The sequence below is a fragment of the Pinus tabuliformis genome, chromosome 8, assembly GCF_031772625.1.
Source record: "Pinus tabuliformis cultivar Carrire ecotype Pingquan chromosome 8, CPIR1, whole genome shotgun sequence".
NCBI lineage: Eukaryota > Viridiplantae > Streptophyta > Pinopsida > Pinales > Pinaceae > Pinus > Pinus tabuliformis.
In genome coordinates, this window is record NC_142294.1 from 1,054,191,676 (window position 1) to 1,054,215,525 (window position 23,850).

Here is a 23,850-nt window from a genome sequence, read left to right on the forward strand (position 1 = left end):
AGGAATGAATCCATTCGTTATTGCGTTCCTAGGGCCATTTCTTTAGTTGCTGCCTCATCTCTGATTTATTTATTGGATTTCCTTCCCACTTTTTTTTGCTGATCCCAGGCTTGGGGGATTTCTTTGGCTTTGTTTCTAGTTAGAATGCGGTCCACTGAGGGAGGAGGTGGAGAGGATATAGGGTTGGGGGAGGATATGAGAGCTAAAGAGATGGGGTTTGAAGGTGGGGATCTGGGAGAGGGTGGATCAAAGGAGTCTTCTAATGGCTCAAAAGGATTCGGAGTTGTGTGATTAGGAGGAGTAACCTGTGCTGGAGGCTAAGAGGTTGTTTCGTTTACTTCTTGGGACTGTTAGATATTTGATGCGGTCTGCTTATTGGTAGGTTTTTTCCTTTTCACTTGTTCCCATGTAGGTTCTTGCTTTTCTACATTTTCATGCTCTACTTTTTTAAGACACCTATTTGCAAAATGACCATACTCGTGACATACCTTGCATTTAAATGGTATTTGCTGGTAGTCCAGCTGTTGAATGTGTGTCCACTGGTCGACCTTGATCTTTATTGCCTCTAGAAGGCCTTTTCCAAGATCTACTTCCACACATATTCTTGCGCACGCGTACATGTTGTCTTTTGGCTCACATCTGTCAATATATTTGCCCACTACGTTTCCTATAGCTTTTACAGATTTGTCTCCCCAACAGTGAAGAGGAAGATGTGGGGAGCCTGACCCACACAGGCACAAAGTCTGGCGTCCACCTGTTTAGGTATAAACCTCTGGAGTCCATGAAGTAAGGTCCGTTTCTAAATATCAGATCTCTATCCTCCTTTGTTTCAAAGCTAAGTTGCAGGAAACATGGCCCTAGGGGGCGTTTCGCCAGGGGAAACGAAACGAAACGCGTTTCCCCGTACCGTACGGCCTGGAAACGCGTTTCCGGCCGTACGGCCACGTTTCCCGAAACATAAACGTGGCCGTACGGCCGGAAACGCGTTTCCAGGCCGTACGGGCCACGTTTCCCCCAAAAAAACATTTGTTTTTTAATTTTTTTTTCTAATGTAGATCTCTTACATTTGTTTGCCCTAGTGTTGATATGCAGTTCATGGTAATGTTAAATTCTTAAAGTAAAAGTGATATTCTCCTTTATTTTTCATTTTCATCCTTTTACTTAAATTTTTAACATTACCATGAAATGACTCAGGATGTTTGAGAGTGGTTTCGCCGTCATTGGATTTCATATGGAGAAAGTTAGAATTTTAGATCTTACTCAAAATCCAGCAGACTTATCTGTTTTTCAGGATTTCAGGATTGGGGGGATTTCAATGTTTCCATTGGATTTTATCATGTACTAGGGTATGGAACTTGTATTTAATCGAGAGAACAAAGCCCTCTATGCAGGGGAGACTCCCAATAATCAAGAGAATGTAGGGTACTAGGGTATGAAACTTGTATTTAATCAAGAGCACTAAGGTCATTCGACTATGTAGGAGGAGACTCCCAATCAACCACGAGACAAAAAATTAGAAATTTCTCGTGGCTGATTTTGGATATTTCTATTTTCATTATGTGATTATTCATGAGTAAATGTGATGTAAATTTAGATACTTATAGTCTATGCATTGACAATTGACAATTTTATCATAATGTAATAAATTAGAATGTATCATATATGCTTTATGATTGCACATATTTCTTAAATTCCTAATATATATATATATATATATATATATTCGCGTTTCTCCGTTTCTAAAATTTGGGGAGGTCGCGTTTCGTATCGCTTCCCGTTTCGGAAACTCGTACCCGTTTCCCCGTTTCGTGCAACCTTGTTTCAAAGAGAAAGGTGTAGTATCCCCTTCCACATAATCGTATTGCTATCTTCCCCTGTGTGGTTGCATTCTAGTTTCTTTCCACCCATTTTTGCACTGATTTGGGTGAAGGCCATAGCCCTGTGAACTGTCCAACAAGTCTGCGTTCTGCCAGAGAGATGGCTGCTCTTCTTGGAAGTGCTGGAGGGAGAGAAATCTCTGGGATACTTTCAAGTTTCTTTACAAATTTATTGACTGTTGGCCTGTTCCTTGGAGCTCCATTCTCTGCGATTAGAGATGCGAAGGCTTCTGCGTTTTCTTCATTCCTTGGCTGCGTGGAAGAGTGAGGATCTCCCTCCTCAAAGGGCTGCATGGTCTGGTTGGCCTCAGCAGCATGAGGTTGCCAAGAGAGGGATCTGCAGAGGTAGCGGCGGCTAGGTCAGCACAGGCTCGGGCTGGGCTGTTGCGCGTGCGCTAAAAATTCTTAGATAATTATAAGTGGTGGGATTTGGTTGCTCATGTATTACTATTGTTCATTAATTTAATACATTGATTTTATGGAGCAAATTATTTCTCTCCTCTCTTGAATATCAACAAATTACTTGTGTTTAACTTAACTAGAATTCTAGATCTATCGGAGTTTCTGCAAGAATTCTACAAAAGGGAAGGTAACAACTCCAGCCAAGAATTTGACAAATCTTGACCTTTCCTCTTCAGACAATGATAGTGAGCCACAATGATTAGTTTAGTGGACTCTCTAGTTGAATGAAGTTCAAACGAGTTAGTTACCTTGAGCAGAGTTGATGAGGAGGAGTCCGAAACTTCTTCGAGCACTTCATAGCAACCATCAGAGAAGCCTCTTGGGTTTGATTCAGAGGATGAGGAGCAGGTCACGGCTGCTCCAACTCAGCTGCCAACTTGGGCAAAGAAAACCCTGCAAGATGTGGGTGAACTAGTCGGTGATCCTACGGATGCGAGAAGGACTAGATCACAGTTTTTTGGGGCTCCTCAAGCCCTGGCTGCCACCGAACCATTGTTTCCCATACATTGCTATATGACACTTGGTTCAGATCCACAGTCACACTCTGAGGCTGCTGGAAACCTACTTTGGGAGGCTGCCATGGATGAAGAGTACTCTGCCCTCGTGGAAAACAACACATGGGACTTGGTTCCACTTTCGAAAGGAAGAAAGCTTGTTCGATGTCGATGGATCTATCGAACAAAGATTTCTGCATATGGTGAGATCAGCAAGTACAAAGCTCGACTTGTTGCAAAAGGATACTCACAGGTACATGGCATAGACTACACAGAGACATTTGCTCCTGTTGCAAAAATGGACTCCATTTGACTAGTTTTAGCCATCGCTGCTTCTCGCAGATGGGAAGTTCATCACATGGATGTGAAGAGTGCATTTCTTCATGGAGATCTCAAGGAGGAGATATATATGGAGCAGCCACAGGAATACATTCAAAACTCTTCCCTTGTTTGCAAATTAAAGAAATCTTTGTATGGCCTAGAACAGGGTCCCAGAGCCTAGTATGAAAAGATGGATTCTTTCCTGCTTTCCATTGGATTCATTCGATGCAAATCTGATCTGAATGTTTATTTGCTGCAACATGATGATTCCCTTTTGCTGATAGTACTTTATGTAGATGATTTACTGATGACAGGGAACCTTACCTCAGCTATTGATTCGGCAAAATCAACATTGCATGATCGATTTTCCATGACAGATTTGGGACTGTTGCACTACTTTCTTGGTCTTGAAGTTTCTCAGTCTACTTCAGGGATCAAGATGGCACAGTCTAAGTATGCATCAGATCTACTTGTCCACTTTCAGATGACAAAATGCAAGCTAGCAACATCTCCCTTTCTTTCGGGGATCAGATTTGAGGATGCGGGTACTACACCTTTGGTGGACAATACACTGTATCGACAGTTGGTTGGGAGTTTGTTGTATCTTACTCACACCCGACCTGATATATCTTTTGCAGTAGGAGTTTGTTCCAGATATATGCAGGAGCCCCATGAGCTTCACTGGAAAGCTGCAAAGAGAATCCTTAGATATGTGAAAGGTACTTCCAGTTTTGGTATCTTTTATGCTGCAGATTGCCCACTTTCATTGATTGGGTACATAGATTTTGATTGGGCTGGTGATGGTACATACCGCAAGTCCACCTCTGGTTATGTTTTCTTTGGTTCAGGGCCTTTTTGCTGGTCTAGCAAGAAGCAATCCACGATTGCTTTATCTACAGCCGAGGCAGAGTATAGAGGTGCAGTGAATGCAGCTACACAGGCTGTTTGGTTGCAGGGGCTTCTCTCCGAGTTTGGTATTCAATATCCACTTCCGACTGTCATATTTTGTGACAATCAGGGGTCCATTCAGATATCGATTGATCCAGTTTAGAGGCAAAGGACCAAGCACATCGAGATTCACATGCATTACATCCGCGAGCTGATCCGTGACCGAGTCATATCACTGCAGTACTACCCCACTGAGCAGCAGGTTGCAGACATCTTCACCAAGTCTTTCACTGAAAAGAAATTTTTAGAACTAAGAGCTATGCTTGGAGTGGTGGAGACAGCTGAGTAGGCCCTTCTGGCCACTTAGCCCTTTTTTCCTCTTTTTTTTTGGGGGGGAGGGCGGGGGGGTTCCACGAGGTTTTCCCTCTTTCTTCATTTTATGAGGATCTTTTATTTATTGTACCTGAGTACCTAACATGGCATCTTGGCTAGGACTCAGTTTAGATAAGTGAGTTAGGATGAAGGGGGGGTGTTGGAATATAATCCTAACATCTACATTTATTTTTTAGCCTAAGTATCCTTGACTTAGCCACATGCACTAAAAATCATGTTCACACTTGGTTTTTGGTAAATTAGCTTGGTGGACCAACTTTCCCTTGTTTTTTGCCTTTAATGGCTTAATATCATGGAAATATTGGTCCAACCACTTTCCTGAACCATTTAGACATCTAAGTGCATGTTCACACCTAACCACACCTCATCCACTAGAGTTATTTGAGGATTGGCGCCCCACATGAAGATTCCCCCTTAAATCAAGGGATTTGGTCCCCCGGAGCATTTTAGCATGTTTTAAAGTTGCTTTTTTTGGGATATGTGCCCCTCCTCATGTTTTCCTCATGGTTGATAGTTGGCATAGGTTGTCTTGAGTCATTGTTGCTATTTTAGGCCTCCCTTTAGCTTTTCTTAGCTTTTTCTAGTTTTTTCCTAGTTTTCTAGATTCGACAATTTCTATATAACTAGCTCCCTTTGGGATTAGAGGTTTGGTTGCTCATGTATTACTATTGTTCATTAATTTAATACATTGATTTTATGGAGCAAATTCTTTCTCCTCTCTTGAATATCAACAAATTACTTGTGTTTAATTTAACTAGAATTCTAGATCTATCGGAGTTTCTGCAGGAATTCTACAAAAAGGAAGGTAACAACTCCAGCCAAGAATTTGACAAATCTTGACTTTTCCGCTTCAGAAAATGATAGTGAGCCACAATGATTAGTTTAGTGGACTCCCTAGTTGAATGAAGTTCAAACGAGTTAGTTACCTTGAGCAAAGTTTGTCATAAGCATGTCTATCAGTTTCTAGTTTAATTTCTCAACTAGTTTTATGCTCTTTTTGGTAGACAATCAGATAGCATATAGAATCAGTAATCATAAAACTTTGAACTTATGCTATTGGTTTGGTTTCCCAAGTGGCAGAGAAGTAACAAGTGACAATTGTTTGTATGAATCTTTTTGAAAGTAATATAAATGGTCTGAATTCACCAAAAAAAAATCTTCTCCTCTATCTATATTGTTCAAATCAAACCCTAATACATAAAATAATATTTCGAAGCCCTATAATCCTTCTTGTGTTTTCCTTTTAAGTGAATAAAATAGGTCCAATTTGCCACTTGTCATCTTTTTATTTCATGAGATCAATTTAAAACATGCGTTTATTATTCATTTGAGGGTTTGACAGTGTCAACAATGCCACATGGCATCTTTTCATGCGAAGATCTTTCCTCCAACTATGTAGAAAATGACTCAAACAAAGTGTTTACACCCCTAAGCTGTCGTGTAATGTTCCAAACTTCAACAAACACTGATATGCAAAAGCAAATACGATTTATGCACAGAAAAATAAAATGATCAGCAAATACTCAATATACATCATAAATGAGAACTACCTGAGCCATTTTATTGATGGAATGGAGCAAGTACAATAGTATGGAAAATGCACCTAGGCTTGCCTCAAGGACAAGCTTTACAGAACCCAAGTGTCAAACAATAATCTCAATGCTGGAAAATGACTACTTCTCTAATGCTTTGCGTTGTCTCCCAGTAACTGCACTGTTGGCTGGAAAGGAACTGCAAGAAACCCCATCTCTGGTGCTGAGGAAATGATGAAACTTCAGCCCTAAGCTCCTTGGTCAAAACCCACAAAAACCCAAAAAGGGTTTGGCCTGAATCTAACCTCTCAAATTTGGCCTACTCTAGGGCCTACGCCCTCCAAACTACTCCAAGAATATGGCCTGCAAGGAATGGTCACAAAATCCTCCTCCAAGCTCTGAAAGGGAAGCAAACACCACTCCAAGTATTTCCTCTAACCTCCATGGCAAAGCTCAGCCCCAAGGACTGATACTCTACCCACCATGTGAGCCCCAAGTGCTGCCTCTACACTGGCCCAAGAAGTGCGAAAGTCACACTGCAAAGCAATAAGCCAAACCAATTCCCAAACTCTCCCAAATGCCAACAATCTTCCCTTGCCTCTTCTCTTGAAAATCTCTCACCCAAACTCCACTGCAAGACACCACAAACAAACTCGGCCTCCTCTTCATTGCGTCCTCCAGTAACACGCACCACCTGGAAGAGAATGCCACTACTGGAAATCACAAGGAGATCCTTCTCTTGAAGAAATGAAGAAAACCTTCCTAGGGTGGCACTCGAAGTCCCTCAAAGAAAGTGTGAGCTCTTCGCTTGAAAAACTTGTGCTAAACAGCGAGTGACTCGGCTAAGCAACTCGAGCAACCAAAGAGAAATTGATATACTAAAAATATGAATGAAATGAGGAGAGATGCCTTCCTTATATAGATTTCCTGGAGCACTTTTCCCTCCAACTTTACCTCCATCGTGGTCCCTCACTTAACCACCTTCATGCAAAACTTAACCACTTCTATGCAAACCGAACTAGGGAGTGCATATTTCCCTAGTGTGGGTGGCCCCCATGTGTAATTTAACCACAACAAAATAACTTCTCCTAAGTCTAATCTCCTAATAAAAATCGAATGGGCCCCACTATCTCCAAAATTGGCCCCAAAATGCAATAATTAGTCTTGTTCCAAATTAATTTAGGAAGGGACATGACAATCCTCCCCTCCCAAATGTTGCTTGTCCCCAAGAAACTTCAGTGTTGGATGCTCAAGTATGTGCTCGCCCTCCCAAGTAGCATCCTCATCTGGCAAGCTCCTCCAATGCACCAAAAATTGCTTGTCCTCAAGCAGTGCCTGAACAAGCGCCCTCTCCGACTATGGATCCCCACTGTCATTGCAAACTTCACCAGGGTCCTAAATATTCCATTGGATCGTCCCTGATCGCTGTACTATCCTATAGTGAAGGAGTCCCTCAGTACTAGGATCCCAAGTGAACTTGATCAAGGTGGAACACCCTTGGCTCCACTCGCTATCCTGCCAGATAGGGGCATTAGAACCCCTTTGTCTACTGCCAATAAGTAGAGCATCCTGACAATGTAAAACTTCATCCAAATTCTCATGAAGCAGCCCTACCGAATAGTCTACCCCAACAACAAAATAACTTCTCCTAAGTCTAATCTCCTAATAAAAATCGAATGGGCCCCACTATCTCCAAAATTGGCCCCAAAATGCAATAATTAGTCTTGTTCCAAATTAATTTAGGAAGGGACATGACAGTCCTCCCCTCCCAAATGTTGCTTGTCCCCAAGCAACTTCAGTGTTGGATGCTCAAGTATGTGCTCGCCCTCCCAAGTAGCATCCTCATCTGGCAAGCTCCTCCAATGCACCAAAAATTGCTTGTCCTCAAGCAGTGCCTGAATAAGCGCCCTCCCTGACTGTGGATCCCCACTGTTGCTACAAACTTCACCAAGGTCCTAAATATTCCATTGGATCATCCCTGATCGTTGTACTATCCTATAGTGAAGGAGTCCCTCGATACCAGGATCCCAAGCGAACCTGATCAAGGTGGAACACCCTTGGCTCCACTCACTATCCTGCCAGATAGGGGCATTAGAACCCCTCTGTCTATTGCCAATAAGTAGAGCATCTTGACGATGTAAAACTTCGTCCAAATGCTCATGAAGCAGCCCTACCGAATAGTCCACCCTGTGCACTTTGATTGTGGGCTTGTGAAGATACAACTCAATCCCCATGCGAATGAAGCCTCTCCTGCATGAGCTCCTCTTGAAATCCTCTTGCTGGCCATCCTGCCATGTGATGAAGTCTCCCGTGCCATCAGCGAATCGTGGAAACCCGGTGGAAAATCTGGATGACCCTCGTCTGTAGAGCCCAACTCACCCCTATGGGTAGTTGAACCGCTAAGTACTGTGATGCTAGGGTCCCCTGCCCAACGTAGCAAGAAACCATCATGTTGACCCTGTGACACCCTGGTCATCACTAATTGTCTAGCACACTCGTACGATAAACTCCTCTCACATAACACTCGACGATAATCTATGCGATGATCGAGGTTAGGCCCAACCTGCCAAAGCGCCTCAATAGTGCCAACGTTTATCGCCCCATGGCTGGCCCCAATCTTGAGCAACAATCTGCCTCGCCCTATGGTGAGGGCTTTGGTGATTCCCCATGTGTCTGCCTGTGAATGAATCAGTTTTCCTGTTATTCTGACCGGGCTCACCGAGGAGTGGAATATTGCACCAATCCACTGGATCCCTGGATCCCATAACCATACTAGAGGTCCACAACTCCAAATCCTCTTCGCCTGCCACTGTGTTATGTTGCTAGTTGTTGGAACCCCTCTGTGCCCTGTCTCTATCTCCTGTAGGTATCTAATAGGTAGACACCAATATCAAGAACCTCTTCCGCGAATATCTAGTTGCTCTGTGCCTGCCAAATCACACAGCGAGATTTGTTATCCCAGCTCCTAATGATGTGCCCGGGAACTGCCAGAAGCCTAGGCATCATCCTGCCAACAAGGACTACTGTCCTCCGCACCCCATGCTTGTTGATTTGGGGTAGCATCGGATGTGCTCTAGGCCTCAAATTTTGCAGGGAGGCTTGGACACATGTATTTTAAAGAACCCATAAAGCTTTTCGGGAAATTCCACGTAGAGACGATTTTATTAAAATAATAATATTTTTAATGGGAACCTAAGTCTAAACTTAGGAAATTAAAAATATTAATGGGTATTAATCTAATTGTGGGTGTAATTTCTAGAAGAAGATGAGGATCAAGCTAAAATGATCTTTAGCCATTGATTAGCTTTTAATCTGGGTCGTTGAATGTCAACGAGAAGATTATTTAAGGGAGCTTGAGGGTCATTTGAAAAACACACTGAGAGATCAAGAGATCGAATTTCTGAAGTGAGAAGTTCTCAAGAGGAAATTTTGATCAACTAGATTTATTGCAGAGAGGGGCAGTGAGTATCCGGAAGAATGAAGGTTTCCTTTGCCAGAGTGTACGAGGCAGAGAGAGGGCAGAACGACATCTAGAGAGAGGCAGTTGCTGGCCCACGCAGAGCTGATGCAGTGGCAGCGCAGGCTTTAGAGCGAAATCAAATTCTTGCTGAAGAAATCGAGTTTTAATAGCCGGGAGCCGGGGTGAGACCAGGAGGTAGAGATTCAAATTTTCCAGCTAGCAGAGGGTCCAGAGAAGGCGCAGCGTGATACCCAGCAAGGGTGACGCAAGAACTGCGTAAGAGTGACACAGTTCTGCGCAGAGGCTCCAATTCAACGTGATCAGTCTCAGATTTTCCCAGTGACAGGGTGAGATCATTTCACCAATCATTTTGTCTAGTTTCTCTCTATATTGGATTGGATTGCTAGTTGAGCATCCAAGAATTGTACTCAGATTTTCTCCTGCATAATAATAAAATGCTTAGATCTACTCCACTAGTTTTCCCGCATTGGGTTTTTCTGGGGACATTTGTCCAAAAATAACGGTGTCATTTGTGTTGAATTTTCTTTCTTGCTTAGTCTCTTGTTTCCGCATAATATTTAATTAGGTGAAGGCTGCAGTGTATGTATTACGATATTTGTCGTAGGAAACTGCAAGTAATTGTTTAAAGGAATTTAACAAATAGGAGTAATATCATCGGTTGCTGCAGTAGGCATTCCGGATGAGGAATATTCACATGGTATCAGAGCTACAGGTGAAGCAAGAAGACTAGAGTCAGTAAATCTAGCGTTGATTAGAAGAGGGAGTTCGAAAAAGCTACAGGAGGCAGCAGTTCAAACCCCCAGAGGGTTTGCGCAGTTCCTAGCTAGAGGGTTGAATTTCAAAGCAATCTCTGTCTGAGTGAGTCGACGGAGAGAAGGGCTACCAGATCAAGATCTTGTCGTGGCAGAGGAAGTAGCGCTAAAGCCTCAGCTTGAGGAGGATCTAGTGGGATGCAGATTTTTCTGCAAGCAGTTTGTTGGGCAAAATATCGTCAGAAGAAAGAAACGAAGCACGGCGGAGGGAATTTCTTCCTTAGAGAATTCCTAGGTAAGGAATTCGAATTCTTTAGAGCTGAGCAACAGTAAGGGGCAGCTGCTTTACTAGCTCCAACAGGGAGTGCATAGGCTAGCCTAGCAATAACGCAAAGGAGAGAGGAGGTCATTCGACTTTCTATTTTTTGGCAGAAATGGCAACGAATGGCTTGAGGGATCAAGACAGGTTGGACAGAGCATCCAACTACGTCATCTGGAAGGCCAGAATGTCATTCCTTCTATATGAGCATGCCCTCAAGACATACGTTGATAGCTTGGTGGTTGTCCCTGCAGATGCAGATTCATTGAAGAAGTACAGATCAGAGATGGCGAAGACCAAGAGGATGATCCTTCATGGAGTAAAGGATCGCGTGGTATGTCATGTCACTAGCAGAGGGATTGCTAAGGAGATGTGGGATGCCTTGGCTACGTTATATCAGGGATCTTCTGAGCAGTGAAAGATGTACTTGGAGCAGAAGTTGAGATCTGCTCAGATGTAGAAGGGAGAGCGTGTTGATCATTCCTCACGAAGCTGAAGGAAACCTGTGATGAGTTGTCTGTTGCGAGGCATACAACTCAGGATTCAGAGTTTGTTAGACTTGCCCTCAATTTTGTCTCAAATGAGTGGCAAGTCTTTGTCCAGAGTATCCTGGGCAAGGCAGCATTGCCGAATTGGGATGAGATGTGGGCAGCTCTAAAACAAGAGGAGCTGAGGGGAGACTTAGCCAAGGTCAAACTTGATGGAAGTAGAAGCAGCAGTGGGTCGAAGCCCAAGGAGGAGGAGGATAATGCAGCCCTTGCATCAAAGGGACAACAGGAGCAGTGGAGATGTAAGAAGGATGTCTTGAAGATAAAGTGTTTCAAGTGTGGTCAGATGGGTCACTACGCTACTCAGTGTCCTCTCAAGAAGAAGGACAAGGATGAGAAGCACAATGCAAAGGTTGCACCCATGAAGATCGAGGAAGAAGAGTTTGCCATGACAATCAAGATACCTCCAGGAGGGAGGTGGGCTAATTTGGAGTTGTAGTTTGAAAGAGCTACAGATGGGCAGGATCCTTGAGGAGCCCACCTCTAGGATCAATACCTTGCTACGGGAGCCCAGATCAGGAGTAATAAGATGGACTAGTGTTCGATGGTGCCGAGGAGTGTTGGAAAGACAGTTGCAGTGACTAGGAGCTGTAGAGTCTGAGCAGCGCAGAGCAAAGTTGACAATAGTGTAGATGGCACAGAACAAAGGTTAGCAGCAACGCGGTATATTCAGAGGGTCAGTGTAAAGACTAGCAGCAGTTAGGCTTCAACATTCACGTGGTATCATACTGAACACAGTGAGTTCAGTAATTTTGGATGTTTTTTCGTTGCTGATAAAGTAGCAGCAACAGTATGCAGTGCAGTGGCAGTGCTAGCAGCAACACAAATGCAACGCTTGAGAGGGAGTTGTAGTACCAATGCAGTGTTGACAGTGGTAGTGTCAGCAGCAATACAGTTATAGCAGCAGCGCAGTAGTTGGTGGACAACATGTCAGACATCAGCAACGTAGAGGATGATGCTTCAGAGTCAGAGCAGTGTGCAGTAGTGTATATGGCTAGAGCACATTCCTCACTAAGAGGGAGTGTTGATTTGGGGTAGCATTGGATGTACTCTAAGCCTCAAATTTTGCAGGGAGGATTGGGCACATGTATTCCAAAGAACCCATAAAGCGTTTTGGTAAATTCCACCCAGAGACGATTTTATTAAAATAATTAATATTTTTTAATGGGACCCCAAGTCTAAACTTAGGAAATTAAAAATATTAATGGGTATTAAGCTAATTGTGGGTGTAACTTCTGGAAGAAGACGAAGATCAAGCTAAAATGATCTTAGCCATTGATTAACTTTTAATCTGGGCTGTTGAATGTCAACGAGAAGATTATTTAAGGGAGCTTAAGGGTCATTTGGAAAACACACCGAGAGATCAAGAGATTGAATTTCTGAAGTTAGAAGTTCTCAGGAGGAAATTTTGATCAAGGAGTTTTCTTGTAGAGAGAGGCAGTGAGTATCCGAAAGAAGGAAGGTTTCCTGGGTCGGAGAGTATGAGGCAAAGAGAGGGCAAAAAGACGTCCAGAAAGAGGCAGACGTTGGCCCACACAGAGCTGACGCAATAGCACCACAAGCCTTAGAGGGAAATCAAATTCCTACCGAGGAAATCGAGTTTCAGTAGTCGGGAGTCAGTGTGTGAGACCAGGAGGCAGAGATTCGAATTTTCCAACCAGCAAAGGGTCCATAGAAGGAGCAGCATGATACCTAGCAAGGGTGATGTAGGAACTGTGTGGGAGTGACGCAGTTCTGCGTAGAGGCTACGCAGAGGCTCTTGTTTAGCGTGATCAGTCTCAGATTTTTCCAGTGACAGGGTGAGATCATTTCACCATTCATTTTGTCTAGTTTCTCTATGTATCGAATTGCTAGTTGAGCATCCAAGAATTGTACTCAAATTTTCTCCTGTATAATAATAAACCCCTTAGATCTGTTGAACTGATTTTCTTGTATTGGGTTTTTTCAGGGACATTTGTCCAAAAATAACGGTGTCATTTGTGTTGTATTTTCTTTCTTGCCCAGTCTCTTGTTTCCGCATAATATTTAATTAAGTGAAGGCTGTAGTGTATGTATTACGATATTTGCTGTAGGAAACTGCAAGTAATTTGTTTAAAGGAATTTAACAAATAGGAGTAATATCATCAGTTACTGCAGTAGGGATTCCAGATGAGGAATTTTCACAATGCTCACCTAGCGCCTCGAGCTACCCAACTGAAAAAGCACCATGAACTCCCTCTCGATCACCTCCCCAAGTGTGAGCCTAGGGGTGGAACATATGCTACATTGACAATCAACCATGCCATCCCTAAACCATAGCCATCCTGCATTGATATCTTAGTATGCTACATTGATGCAGGAACTCCCCTAAGGAATGCGTGCACTCAGGCACTGGGTTGACTACCTCATCAATGCCATAGCCATCCTGCATGTCTGATATCGAATAAGAAGCCCCGCCTGGATCCCAATGCCAACCTGGGCCTCTAGTACCCTCGATGTCTGAGAGCTCCCACTGAGCTTCACTCCGGATTACGACCATCTCCATGAGTCTAGCCCACTGCGCAACTCATGTCGCCTTAATTCACCATCCTAAAGGTCAACACATAAAATTTGTTGGGGGGTCTCTACATCTCTCTCTCCATGGTGCAAAGGTAGTCTAGCAATGTCGCAAGCCCCATCTATATAAGCCAAGAGAGAGCAACTATCTGGAAGTACTACAAATCTGTTGACGGTCTGTGCATTTATCTGCTCTAAGTTAGTGCTTGGCGCCAAAGAAGACTGCTCGTCCTCCTGCATCATGGGATCAACATGAGTCACAAACTGCCCCTCCATGACTAGCTCACGCCCCTCTATGTGCTCTCCATATTGTTGTAGGTGACTCTCATCCTGCAACTCTGTCGTAGATCTGGGTGCCTTTGTACCTATCGGTTCCTCATCAAGGGTGGTGATGTCTCTTGGCACCTCATCATCCTGTCGTGCGCTGCTATCACCTGAAAACTCGGTCATGACCCCGGATACCTCATCAATGGATACCTCAACAATGGATGTCACCTCCTCAACGGTGGACATGTCTGTGTCTCTTGGCACCTCATCAATGGATGGCCCTATGGGTGTATGCTCTATTCTCTCCCCCAAGGTGTCAACCGATGCTATCAAAGAGGCCTCCAACAATGGTGACTCCTGTGCCACACTGGTTATGCCAATGTGCTCCTCACACTCCCGCGTGTCCACTGTCTCATGCTCAATCTCCTCCTTAGACCCCTCATATCTAAAGCCAGGTCTCCACCAACATAAGTGCCTCCTAGTCTCACCCTTTAATTGTTCTCGTCTTGTCTGCTCCTTTCGAGGAGATCTGGTGTCTTAAGTCTGTCGATCAACCCCACATGGTGTAGATGGTTGCACGCCCACGGTCTATGTACCTCTAGCGTCTCTGCTGTAAGGATGATGATGGGTTTGGTCTGTCACCCTCCTCAACTGGGCCAACCTCTCATTGTCCCAATGGTTTCCACCTGATAATTTCTGCACATTGAATTTCTCTTGAGCCATGGGTTTGTCTATGGTTTCACCCGTCACTCTACCTACATACCCGAATCTTCCATGATCTTACTGGTTACCCACAACTGGGCTGCTCTAATACCACTGTAATGTTCCAAACTTCAACAAACAGTGATATGCAAAAGCAAATGCAATTTATACACAAAAAAATAAAACGATCAGCAAATACTCAATACACATCAGAAATGAGAACCAGTTGAGCCATTTTATTAATGGAAAGGAGCAAGCACAATAGTATGGAAAATGCACCTGGGCTTGTGTCAAGGGCAAGCTTGATAGAACCCAGGTGTCAAACAATAATCTCAATGCTGGAAAATGATTGCTCCTCTAATTCTTTGCATTGTCTCCCAGTAACTGCACTGCTGGCTGGAAAGGAATTGCAAGAAACCCCATCTCTGGTGCTCAGAAAATGATGAAACTTCAACCCCAAGCTCCTTGGCCAAAACCCACAAAAACCCAGAAAGGGTTTGGCCTGAATCCAACCTCCCAAATTCGGCCTCCTCTATGGCCTACGCCCTCCAAACTGCTCCAAGAATACAGCTTGCAAGGAATGGTCACAAAATCCTCCTCCAAGTATTTCCTCTAACCTCCACGACAAAGCTCATCCCCAAGGACTAATACTCTACCCACCATGTGAGCCCCAAGTGTTGCCTCTGCGCTGGCTTAGGAAGTGCGAAAGTCACACTGCAAAGCAATAAGCCCAACCAGCTCCCAAACTCTCCCAAATGCCAACAATCCTCTGTTGCCTCCTCTCTGGAAAATCTCTCACCCAAACTCCACTATAAAACACCACAAACAAACTCGGCCTCCTCTTCATTGCGTCATCTAGTAATACACACCACCTGGAAGTGAATGGCACTGTTGGAAATCACAATGAGATCCTCCTCCTGAAGAAAACCTTCCTAGTGTGGCACTCAAAGTCCCCCGAAGAAAGGGTGAGCTCTTCTCTTGAAGAACTCGTGCTAAACAAAGAGTGACTCAGCTAAGCAACTCGAGCAGCCAAAGAGAAATCGATATACCAATAAGATGAATGAAATGAGGAGAGATGCCTTCCTTATTAGATTTCGTGGAACACTTTTCCCTCTAATTTTACCTCCATCATGGGCCCTCACTTAACAACCTTCATGCAAAACTTAACCGCCTACATGCAAACCGAACTAGGGAGTCCGTATTTCCCTAGTGTGGGTGGCCTCCATGTGTAATTTAACCACAACAAAATAACTTCTCCTAAGTCTAATCTCCTAATAAAAATCGAATGGGCCCCACTATCTCCAAAATTGGCCCCAAAATGCAATAATTAGTCTTATTCCAAATTAATTTAGGAAGGGACGTGACATGTCCTCAAAGGTGAAACACACCTCCAAATATATAGAAAAGGCCTCAAACAATGTGTCTTTACCCAAAAGAACCTCAAAAGGTGAAATATGCCTCCAATAATGTGTATTCACCCAAAAACAGTTCTCCTCAAAGGAGAAACATGCTTCCAAATATGTGGAAGCTCCTTCATTAGGGTTATTTCTAACCCTTTCTTTCCTAAAACATAACCTAGTCATCTCCTTGAAGAGGGTGTTTAACCTTAGGTGGGCCTTTGGCCAAGCAGAAGTGCAATTTTGGTGCCATATGCACCTTTCTAAAAGGGTGTTCCTTCTTTTATGTTGATTAACTTCTGATTGCCATTAAACTCCAAGGATCCCATGCCAAACTAGTTAGATAAAAAGGTCCATGAAAATGCAAAATAAACTGTGCATTTTCAAGGGATAACCATGCCTTCCCACTGATTTTCCTAACAATCCATTTTACTGCCAGCTCTATCTTTGCATTCAACATATATTAATCAAATATGACCCCTCCATCATCCCTTGGTTAAGTACATGTGTCCCGTGATACTAGTGGAAGGCCTCTCTTCCCTCTGTCTTCCTAATAGGAATCATCTAAGAATTTTTATGCTACCTATGACCTGAAGGAGAATGACAGAAGCAAGAGGAATATGCTATAGTGATTCTACCTGCCAATGGTATATCTCTGTAAGACCATCTCAGAAGCTTGCTTTCAAAGTTGTTTAAGACCCGTTCTCACCAGTCTTTTGGATAGACATCAATTCCAAAGGGAATACCCAAGTATCTTGTAATTTGACTTTTTTGGATAACCTTCCTTTTCTTTTCAAGGCAGTATGGTAGGCCCCATTTTCCAGACTCCAGTCATACAGGCTTGCATATTCTCTTCGCTTACTACTGCTCTTGTTGCTCAACAAACATGTCTAGAGTCCAGACATTACATTATTCCACCAAGAGAACTTTGGGTGACTTTTGGGGTAAGAGTAGAATCATTAGCACCATGCTTACTGTCCACCAACTGAAACACGAGTACCTTGGCTTTACCCTTGCACCCAAGTGGCATCAAGGAGATAGCCTAAAGCATCTGCTACAAACTAAGAAACAGAGCATGATCCTCTGGGCCTGTGTATCTGTATTCCACATGTCAGACATTGACACACTAGGACATATGTTGGACATGTCTTGAAATGCTGAGAAACATCTTGGAAACTTTTCTTCAAAGTTTTCATACAGGAAACAATGGAAAATATTTCTGGATTGTTCCCCAGTGGTTTTATACCAGTTTCTACATTGGAAACATTTCATGGTGTGGAAAATTGGGAAGGGTTCAAGCCTTAGCAACATTAGTTTACCCATCTGGTCGTTCCTTGTAAGTGACTGCAATGTGTATCTGTCAACTTTTTTATCTGCTGGAATATATTAATATGACTATGACAAGAACTTTTTCTATATTTTATCTCATAACCTGTTGATGTACATAAATTACATAACTAGAAAGAGAAAGTGTAAGTGGTTACCTGTTTTGTGCTTTGATAGCTAGTTTGTCATCGGTATAAATATGAAATATCAAAAGTTCATCTTCTACTGAAGTCAAACTGATAATTCAATGGTCTTAATACTTGAATGAGATGAACAAAAAATAGGTTTCTAGTTGGGTTAATTTTTTTTTGATGTAGCAATTCCTATAGTATCACTACTGAGATTCTAATGGAACTACATTAAACTCTGTATATTGAATGGTATATCGATAGTTCTCACAGAAAGCATTAGAGGATAACTACCATTAGTTGTTTGGATGTTCACAGTGCTGTAAACAGTTTTTACTTTCCTTTATCTTAACAAGACACTACAATTTGTTTTCAACTATCGATGCAGTTCTCAAAGGAGGGACGAAGCATTTTTTCAAGTGGAGACATAACAAAGTTCATCCCAGATAAGGAGGCTGGCATTGCTGTTCTTGAGGAACCAGAACATCTCACCTGGTACCATCATGGGAAGAGATGGACAAAAAAATTTCAGTATGTTATTGGTATTGTCCATACTAACTACCTTGAATACGTAAAGAGGGAGAAAAATGGGAAGTTGAAAGCTTTCTTTCTAAAGCATGTGAACAATTGGGTCGTTAGAATATACTGCAATAAAGTGAGTATCATTTTTGTGCACTGGTTATCTGAAATACTTGTTCTCAGTTTTGAATTGTTTGATGATTTAGAGTTATTCTGTATTATTGTCTTTAACAATGCAATCAAAATAATATCTTAGCATGATGCTTTAAGAATTTTTATAACAATGCCATGCTCAAATCAACTGATAGATTGACAACAAATAATTACAGTGCCATAGCATTTCAATAGCTTGTTTTTCTACCCAAGGGTTTTTCTGTGTGCACGGTTGCTATTTTCTGATGAACAATGTTTGAGGAGGCCAAACAAGATGTTACAAGCACAAAACATCAATGCGAAAAACACTCTCACACAAGAAAATATATATAGGATTGTAGGAGAGTGATCATTTTGGTCCAAGTCACCCAAAAAGGACTGAATACTTTTGTACTGAAGTACCGAGGAGATAAAGTAACTACAATATGAATGTGACTACATCCCACTAGAATGCCTCTCATCAATTCCTCTGAGAATATAGGATATTGTCCCTTATTTCTGCCAACTCAATACTCATCAATCTAGTCTCTCGACGATCTTTCCCTGACATGACATCCCACAAGAACAAGGCTTCAAACTCATGCATGTGTTAGCTCCACTCCCCATGTTTTTTACTACGGTAGAAATCCTAGCACGAAAACAAGAGCCATAATAACCATCATCATCTTCAACATCATGTTCTTCTCTAGGGTTTACATGCATAATAGAAACCCTAGCATCATAAGTGAAAACCCTAACATCACACAACAACAATCTTTCCATGAATATCGAAGACATCCCTCGCTCTCCCTCTCTTCTCCTAGATTTTTCTCATGAACCCTTGCATCTATATCCTAGGGTTTCTTCATGAACCCTAGTGTCTTGCTCTCTACAAGGCCTCTCCCTCTAAGGGTTTCTCATGAACCCTATTGTTGTGCTTCCTACAAGACTTCTTTCTCTCCTAGGGTTTCCTCATGAACCCTAATGTCCTACTTGCTACAAGACATCTCCAAGACAAATACAAAGATACGGTGCAATGACAATAAATATAATAGTTCTCTCCTCCCTTTATATATAGAGCGAAGGTGAGGGAGTATAACATAAAACAAGGACACCGTTCCATACAAGTAACCAACAAAACAACCCCACATGGAGTGCTTTATAATTCAAGAATGTACATGTGTCAAACTAGGGCTTATCCCACTCTCAAAGTGAAATTCCCTCCAAGCATGATCCACCTTGGGCTCAACACTTCTCCTATAAGATGATGCACTCTTCAACAAGCTGTTAGTCCAACACTACCTCTTCCATGGTGGCTTGCTATTCAAGTGTTCTCATGCAAGGTGTTTCTTTGCTAATTGTGAGTCACATGTCCTCGCATGTGCCAATTGCTACTTTCATGCGTTCCAATATGGTCACTAAGCTTCAATGCTCCTCTACATGTGTTTGGGTTCATCACCAACCTCCATGAAGTGTGCTCCACAATCCGAGCATCCTCAAGTCAAGTGTCCAACCTCCAAGGTGTATATCACCTAGTCCCAAGTTCCAAGGGTCAAGTGCCCTCTTTTAAGTGCTTAGTGTTCCTCCTCCTAAGTAGGTACCTCTTCTATTCGAGCAACTAACTCTGCCATTGTTTGCACTTAATGGGTTAATCATCATGTCAACTAGGAATGACCTACTAAACGAAGGTGCCATGCCAACTCTCTAATTGTGTAATGTTCCAAAATAGGAAGAACAATGATATGCAAGAAAATAGCAAATTTACACCACATAAAATTTTAAAATAATTTATTAAACACCCAGAACAATCAGAAATATGGAAGCAGCTGAGCCATTTTATTATAACTGGTGCAAGAGTACAAATTTATGGAAGGAATACACCTGGGCTTGCCGTTTTGGGAAAGAGGAGAAATGCATAGGTGAAGCAATGATAACCCAGAAATTGTCCAATTGTTGCTCTGCGTTGCCCCAACAAATATGCAATGTTTGCTTCAAAGATATGGCTAAAAACCCCACCTACGGTGCTCATAAAATTTTGCAAATTTATTTTTGAGGTCCTTGTCAAAAACCCAGAAATGGTTTGGCTTGGTTTTGAGTTCCAAAATCGACCCCCAAAAAGGTATTGTGTAGTCCCCAACAATTCTGCATTGTCTGTTGCAAAGATACGACTGAAAAATCCACCTCCGGTGCTCAGAAAATTCTACAAATTTATATCTGGGGTCCTTGTCAAAAACCAAGAAAAACCCATTAATGGTTTGGCCTGGTTTTGACCTTCCAAAATCAACCCCAAAAGGCCGTACGCCCTCCAAATCTGCTAAAGCACACTGCCTGCCAATACACCAGCAAAATCCTCCACAAACAGCCTGGAAAGGTAGCAATCAACTCCACCAATACAAGCAATAGCACTCCGGTAGAACGCTGCAATGGCCACACTAGATACACTATTGCGTCCTCTAGAAATACACACTGCTGGGGTGAATTGAATACAAATGCTGGAAATCTCTCTACAAATCTCCTCCAGATGATAATGGATGAACCTCTCTAGGGTGGCACTCGAAGTCCCTCAAATAAAGGGTGAGTTCTTCGCTTGGAAAACTCTTGCTAAACAGCAAGTGACTCGGCTAAACAGCTCGAGCAACATAATCAAATTCAATAAGCCAAGAATGCCAAATGAAGTGTGTTGCCTTCCTTTTATAACTTTCGTGGAGCCTTTCTTCCCGCCTTTTCTTCCCTCATGCATTTCGAATCATTGGCTTAGGGAGTGCATATTTCTTATGTGGGTGGTCCCCACATATCATTAACAAAACAAAATAATATAAAATTAACTTGCCTCTAACTCCTAAGTCTTCTATCAAAAATCAAATGGGCCTTGTCTTCACCAAAATTGGCCCCCAAAATGTAGAAATAAATCTTGTTCCAAAATAATTTAGGAAAGGACATTACAGTCCTCCCTGCCAAAAATTGCTTGTCCTCAAGCAATGCCTGAACAAGTGCCCTCTCTAACTGTTGATCACCACTGTAACCACCAAAAATACCAGGGTCCCAAATGTACCATTGAGTCATCCCCAATCTCAACACTATCCCGACATGAAGGAATCCCTTGATACCAGGATCCCAACCCATTCTAATCAATGTGAAGCACACCCTGATCCACTTGCTATTCAACCAAATACAGGTACCAAAAGCCCTTTGCATACTAGCAATAAGTAGAGCATCATGATAATGTAGGACCCTGCCCAACTCCCCATGAAATTTCCCTCTGAGTAGTCCATCTCATGCACTACGAGAGTAAACCCCTGAAGATGCAATCCAATCCTGGTGGAATTGATCCCTCGTCTACCCGAGCCTCCCCTGATCTCTTCCTGTCGATCACCCTACCACACTGGTGAAGTTCCCCACACCATCAACGAATCACTAAAACCAAATGGAAGATTTAGATGACCCTCCCTTGTAGAAACTAGCGCACCTCTATGAGTAGCTGAACTGCTCAACCCTGTTATGCTAGAATCCCCTGCCCGTCGTAGAAGGAACCTATCCTGCTGACATCGCGACACTTTAGTCATGACTGTCTGCCTAGCATGCTCGTACCAGAGCCTCCTCTCCCATAACTCTCGAGCATAATCTATGCAATGATTGAGGCTAGGCCAATCTTGCCAAAGTGACTCAACAATGCCAACACCTATCATTCCATGGGCGGCCCTAATCCTGAGCAACAATTTGCCTCGTCCTATGGTGAGGGCTTCGGTGATCCCCCATGTGTTCGACTGTGAATAAATCGGTCTGCTTGTTATCCTGACCATGCTCACTGAAGAGTGTAGTATCCCACCAATCCACTAGATCCTTGGATCCCATAACCATACTGGAGGTCCACAACCCCCAATCCTCTTTGCTTGTCACTGTGATATGCTGCTAGTTGTTGGGACCCCTTTGTGCCCCGTCTACCTCCTGTAGGTATCCAACATGTAGGAACCAAGCATCAAGAACTGGTGTTGCAAATATCCATCTGCTTTGTGCCTGCCGAATCACACAGTGAGATCTGCTAACCCAGCTCTTGATGATGTGCTCAGATACTGCCAGAAGCCTAGGCATCATCTTGCCAACAAGGAATACCGTCCTCTGCACCTCATGCTCACCTAACACCTCGAGCTGTCAAACTGAAAAAAAACCATGTAACTCCCTCTCGGTCACCTCCCAAAGTGTGAGTCTAGAGGTGGAACATATGCTACCTTGACAATCAACCATGCCATCCCTAAGCCTGTAACTGTCAACTCATGCACCTACCAAGTGTCTCAACTAGAGAGTCTCCTCTCGTCCCATGACACGCAGTGTCTCATCCAACTGCCTAGGGTGAGCCTCCCATGCCCTGTTGCCTGAATGGAGAGTGTCAAAGGGCAACAACCAAACCCTCTGTGACTATAAGCAACACTGGAGGATGATGGGTGGGTATGTCCCAAAGAGTATGATCAAGAGTCTGTCGGAATGCTCAAGAGTAATCCTACGGATGACTCTCTCTCCGCCTCGGATCTACTGTTAACCCCCTCGATGCCTTGCCTCCACTAGACATGGTGTCCCTAGATGCTCAACAATGTCCTCATCAATCCTAGGTGAGTTGCATCCAATGGTACACCTACTGTCCCTGTCCATAAGTCTCCTTGGAGGCAACGCTCCAAGAGCTTGTTGCGTCGCATCATGTGTCACTGCATACCACCAAGTACCACCGCACTCCTCGACATGCCACTGTATGTCGCAACCTGTCCCTGTACACCACTGGATACCCTTGGCTACGACTATACCATCCTATGTCCTGCCTGTGTCACTGCACCTGTCACTCCCTGCACGTCCTCAATGTGATGCGAGTCACTCCTCCTACCCCACAGTGTAAACCGACATGTTGTGGTATACCACCATGCATCTCCATGCTCCTCTACAGAACACGGCTCCTTGCTGCATAGCCCTGCACACCACTGGGCACTATGGCCTAGAATTGGGTCTGTATGCATCAGGCCACATCCCTTTATATAACATTAGACGCTACAACTTGACTCTATGCAGTCTTGTGTACCACTGCCTATTGTCATACCACCTTGTAACATATGGTATCCCACATGTGCCAAAGTGTCTGCCACTCTTCTATTGACCCCACCATGACATGCGTCATGTCCCCTCGTCCGTTGTGGTAGACTTGAGCACCCTAACTCCACTCCTGCTAGAGGGGATATCTCTTCTGTGTCGATCCTCTGTGATCCCTGAGTCCTAAACCTTAATGGGAGAACATTGTCTCCATACAATATCTGGTCCGGTGGCCTACCCACGCCACCTCCTCCAACCAGCGCCTGCCAGAGAATGCTAATCTTGTGACCCCATGCGCAACCAACATGCCAATACAATCCATGAGCCTACTCACAAAGTACCTGTCTGCTAATGCCCACTGGAATTCTGCTAGGGAATGTATGTGCTTAGTCACTGGGTCGACTACCTCATCAATGCCATAGCCATCTCGCATGTCTGATATCAGATAGAGAGCTCCACTTGGATCCTAGTGCCAACCTAGGTCTCCAATGCCCTCGGTGTCTGAGAGCTCCCATTGAGCCTTACTCCAGACTATGACCATCTCCATGAGTCCAGTCCACTCCACCGGGTACCAACTCAGAATCTTTGCCATCCAACCCTAAGAGAGGGATCAAATGCACGAACTCCCGCACACAGAACAACCCGGACATGCAGATGTTGCACCTTGTGCAACTCCGATTGTCTCATCCCGCTATCCAGGTCAACAC

The 23,850-nt window shown here is 43.5% G+C and overlaps 1 protein-coding gene across 3 annotated transcripts in view; it reads left to right on the plus strand.

The window, feature by feature from the left end:
- DGD2 (digalactosyl diacylglycerol deficient 2) overlaps positions 1 to 23,850 on the plus strand; it is a 227,703-nt gene that overhangs the window by 93,770 nt on the left and 110,083 nt on the right. For all 3 annotated transcript variants that reach the window (XM_089373268.1, XM_089373269.1, XM_089373267.1), the window contains one exon: positions 17,811 to 18,077. In XM_089373268.1, coding sequence (XP_089229394.1) covers positions 17,811 to 18,077 — 267 coding nt within the window. The remainder of the gene's footprint in view (positions 1 to 17,810; positions 18,078 to 23,850) is intronic.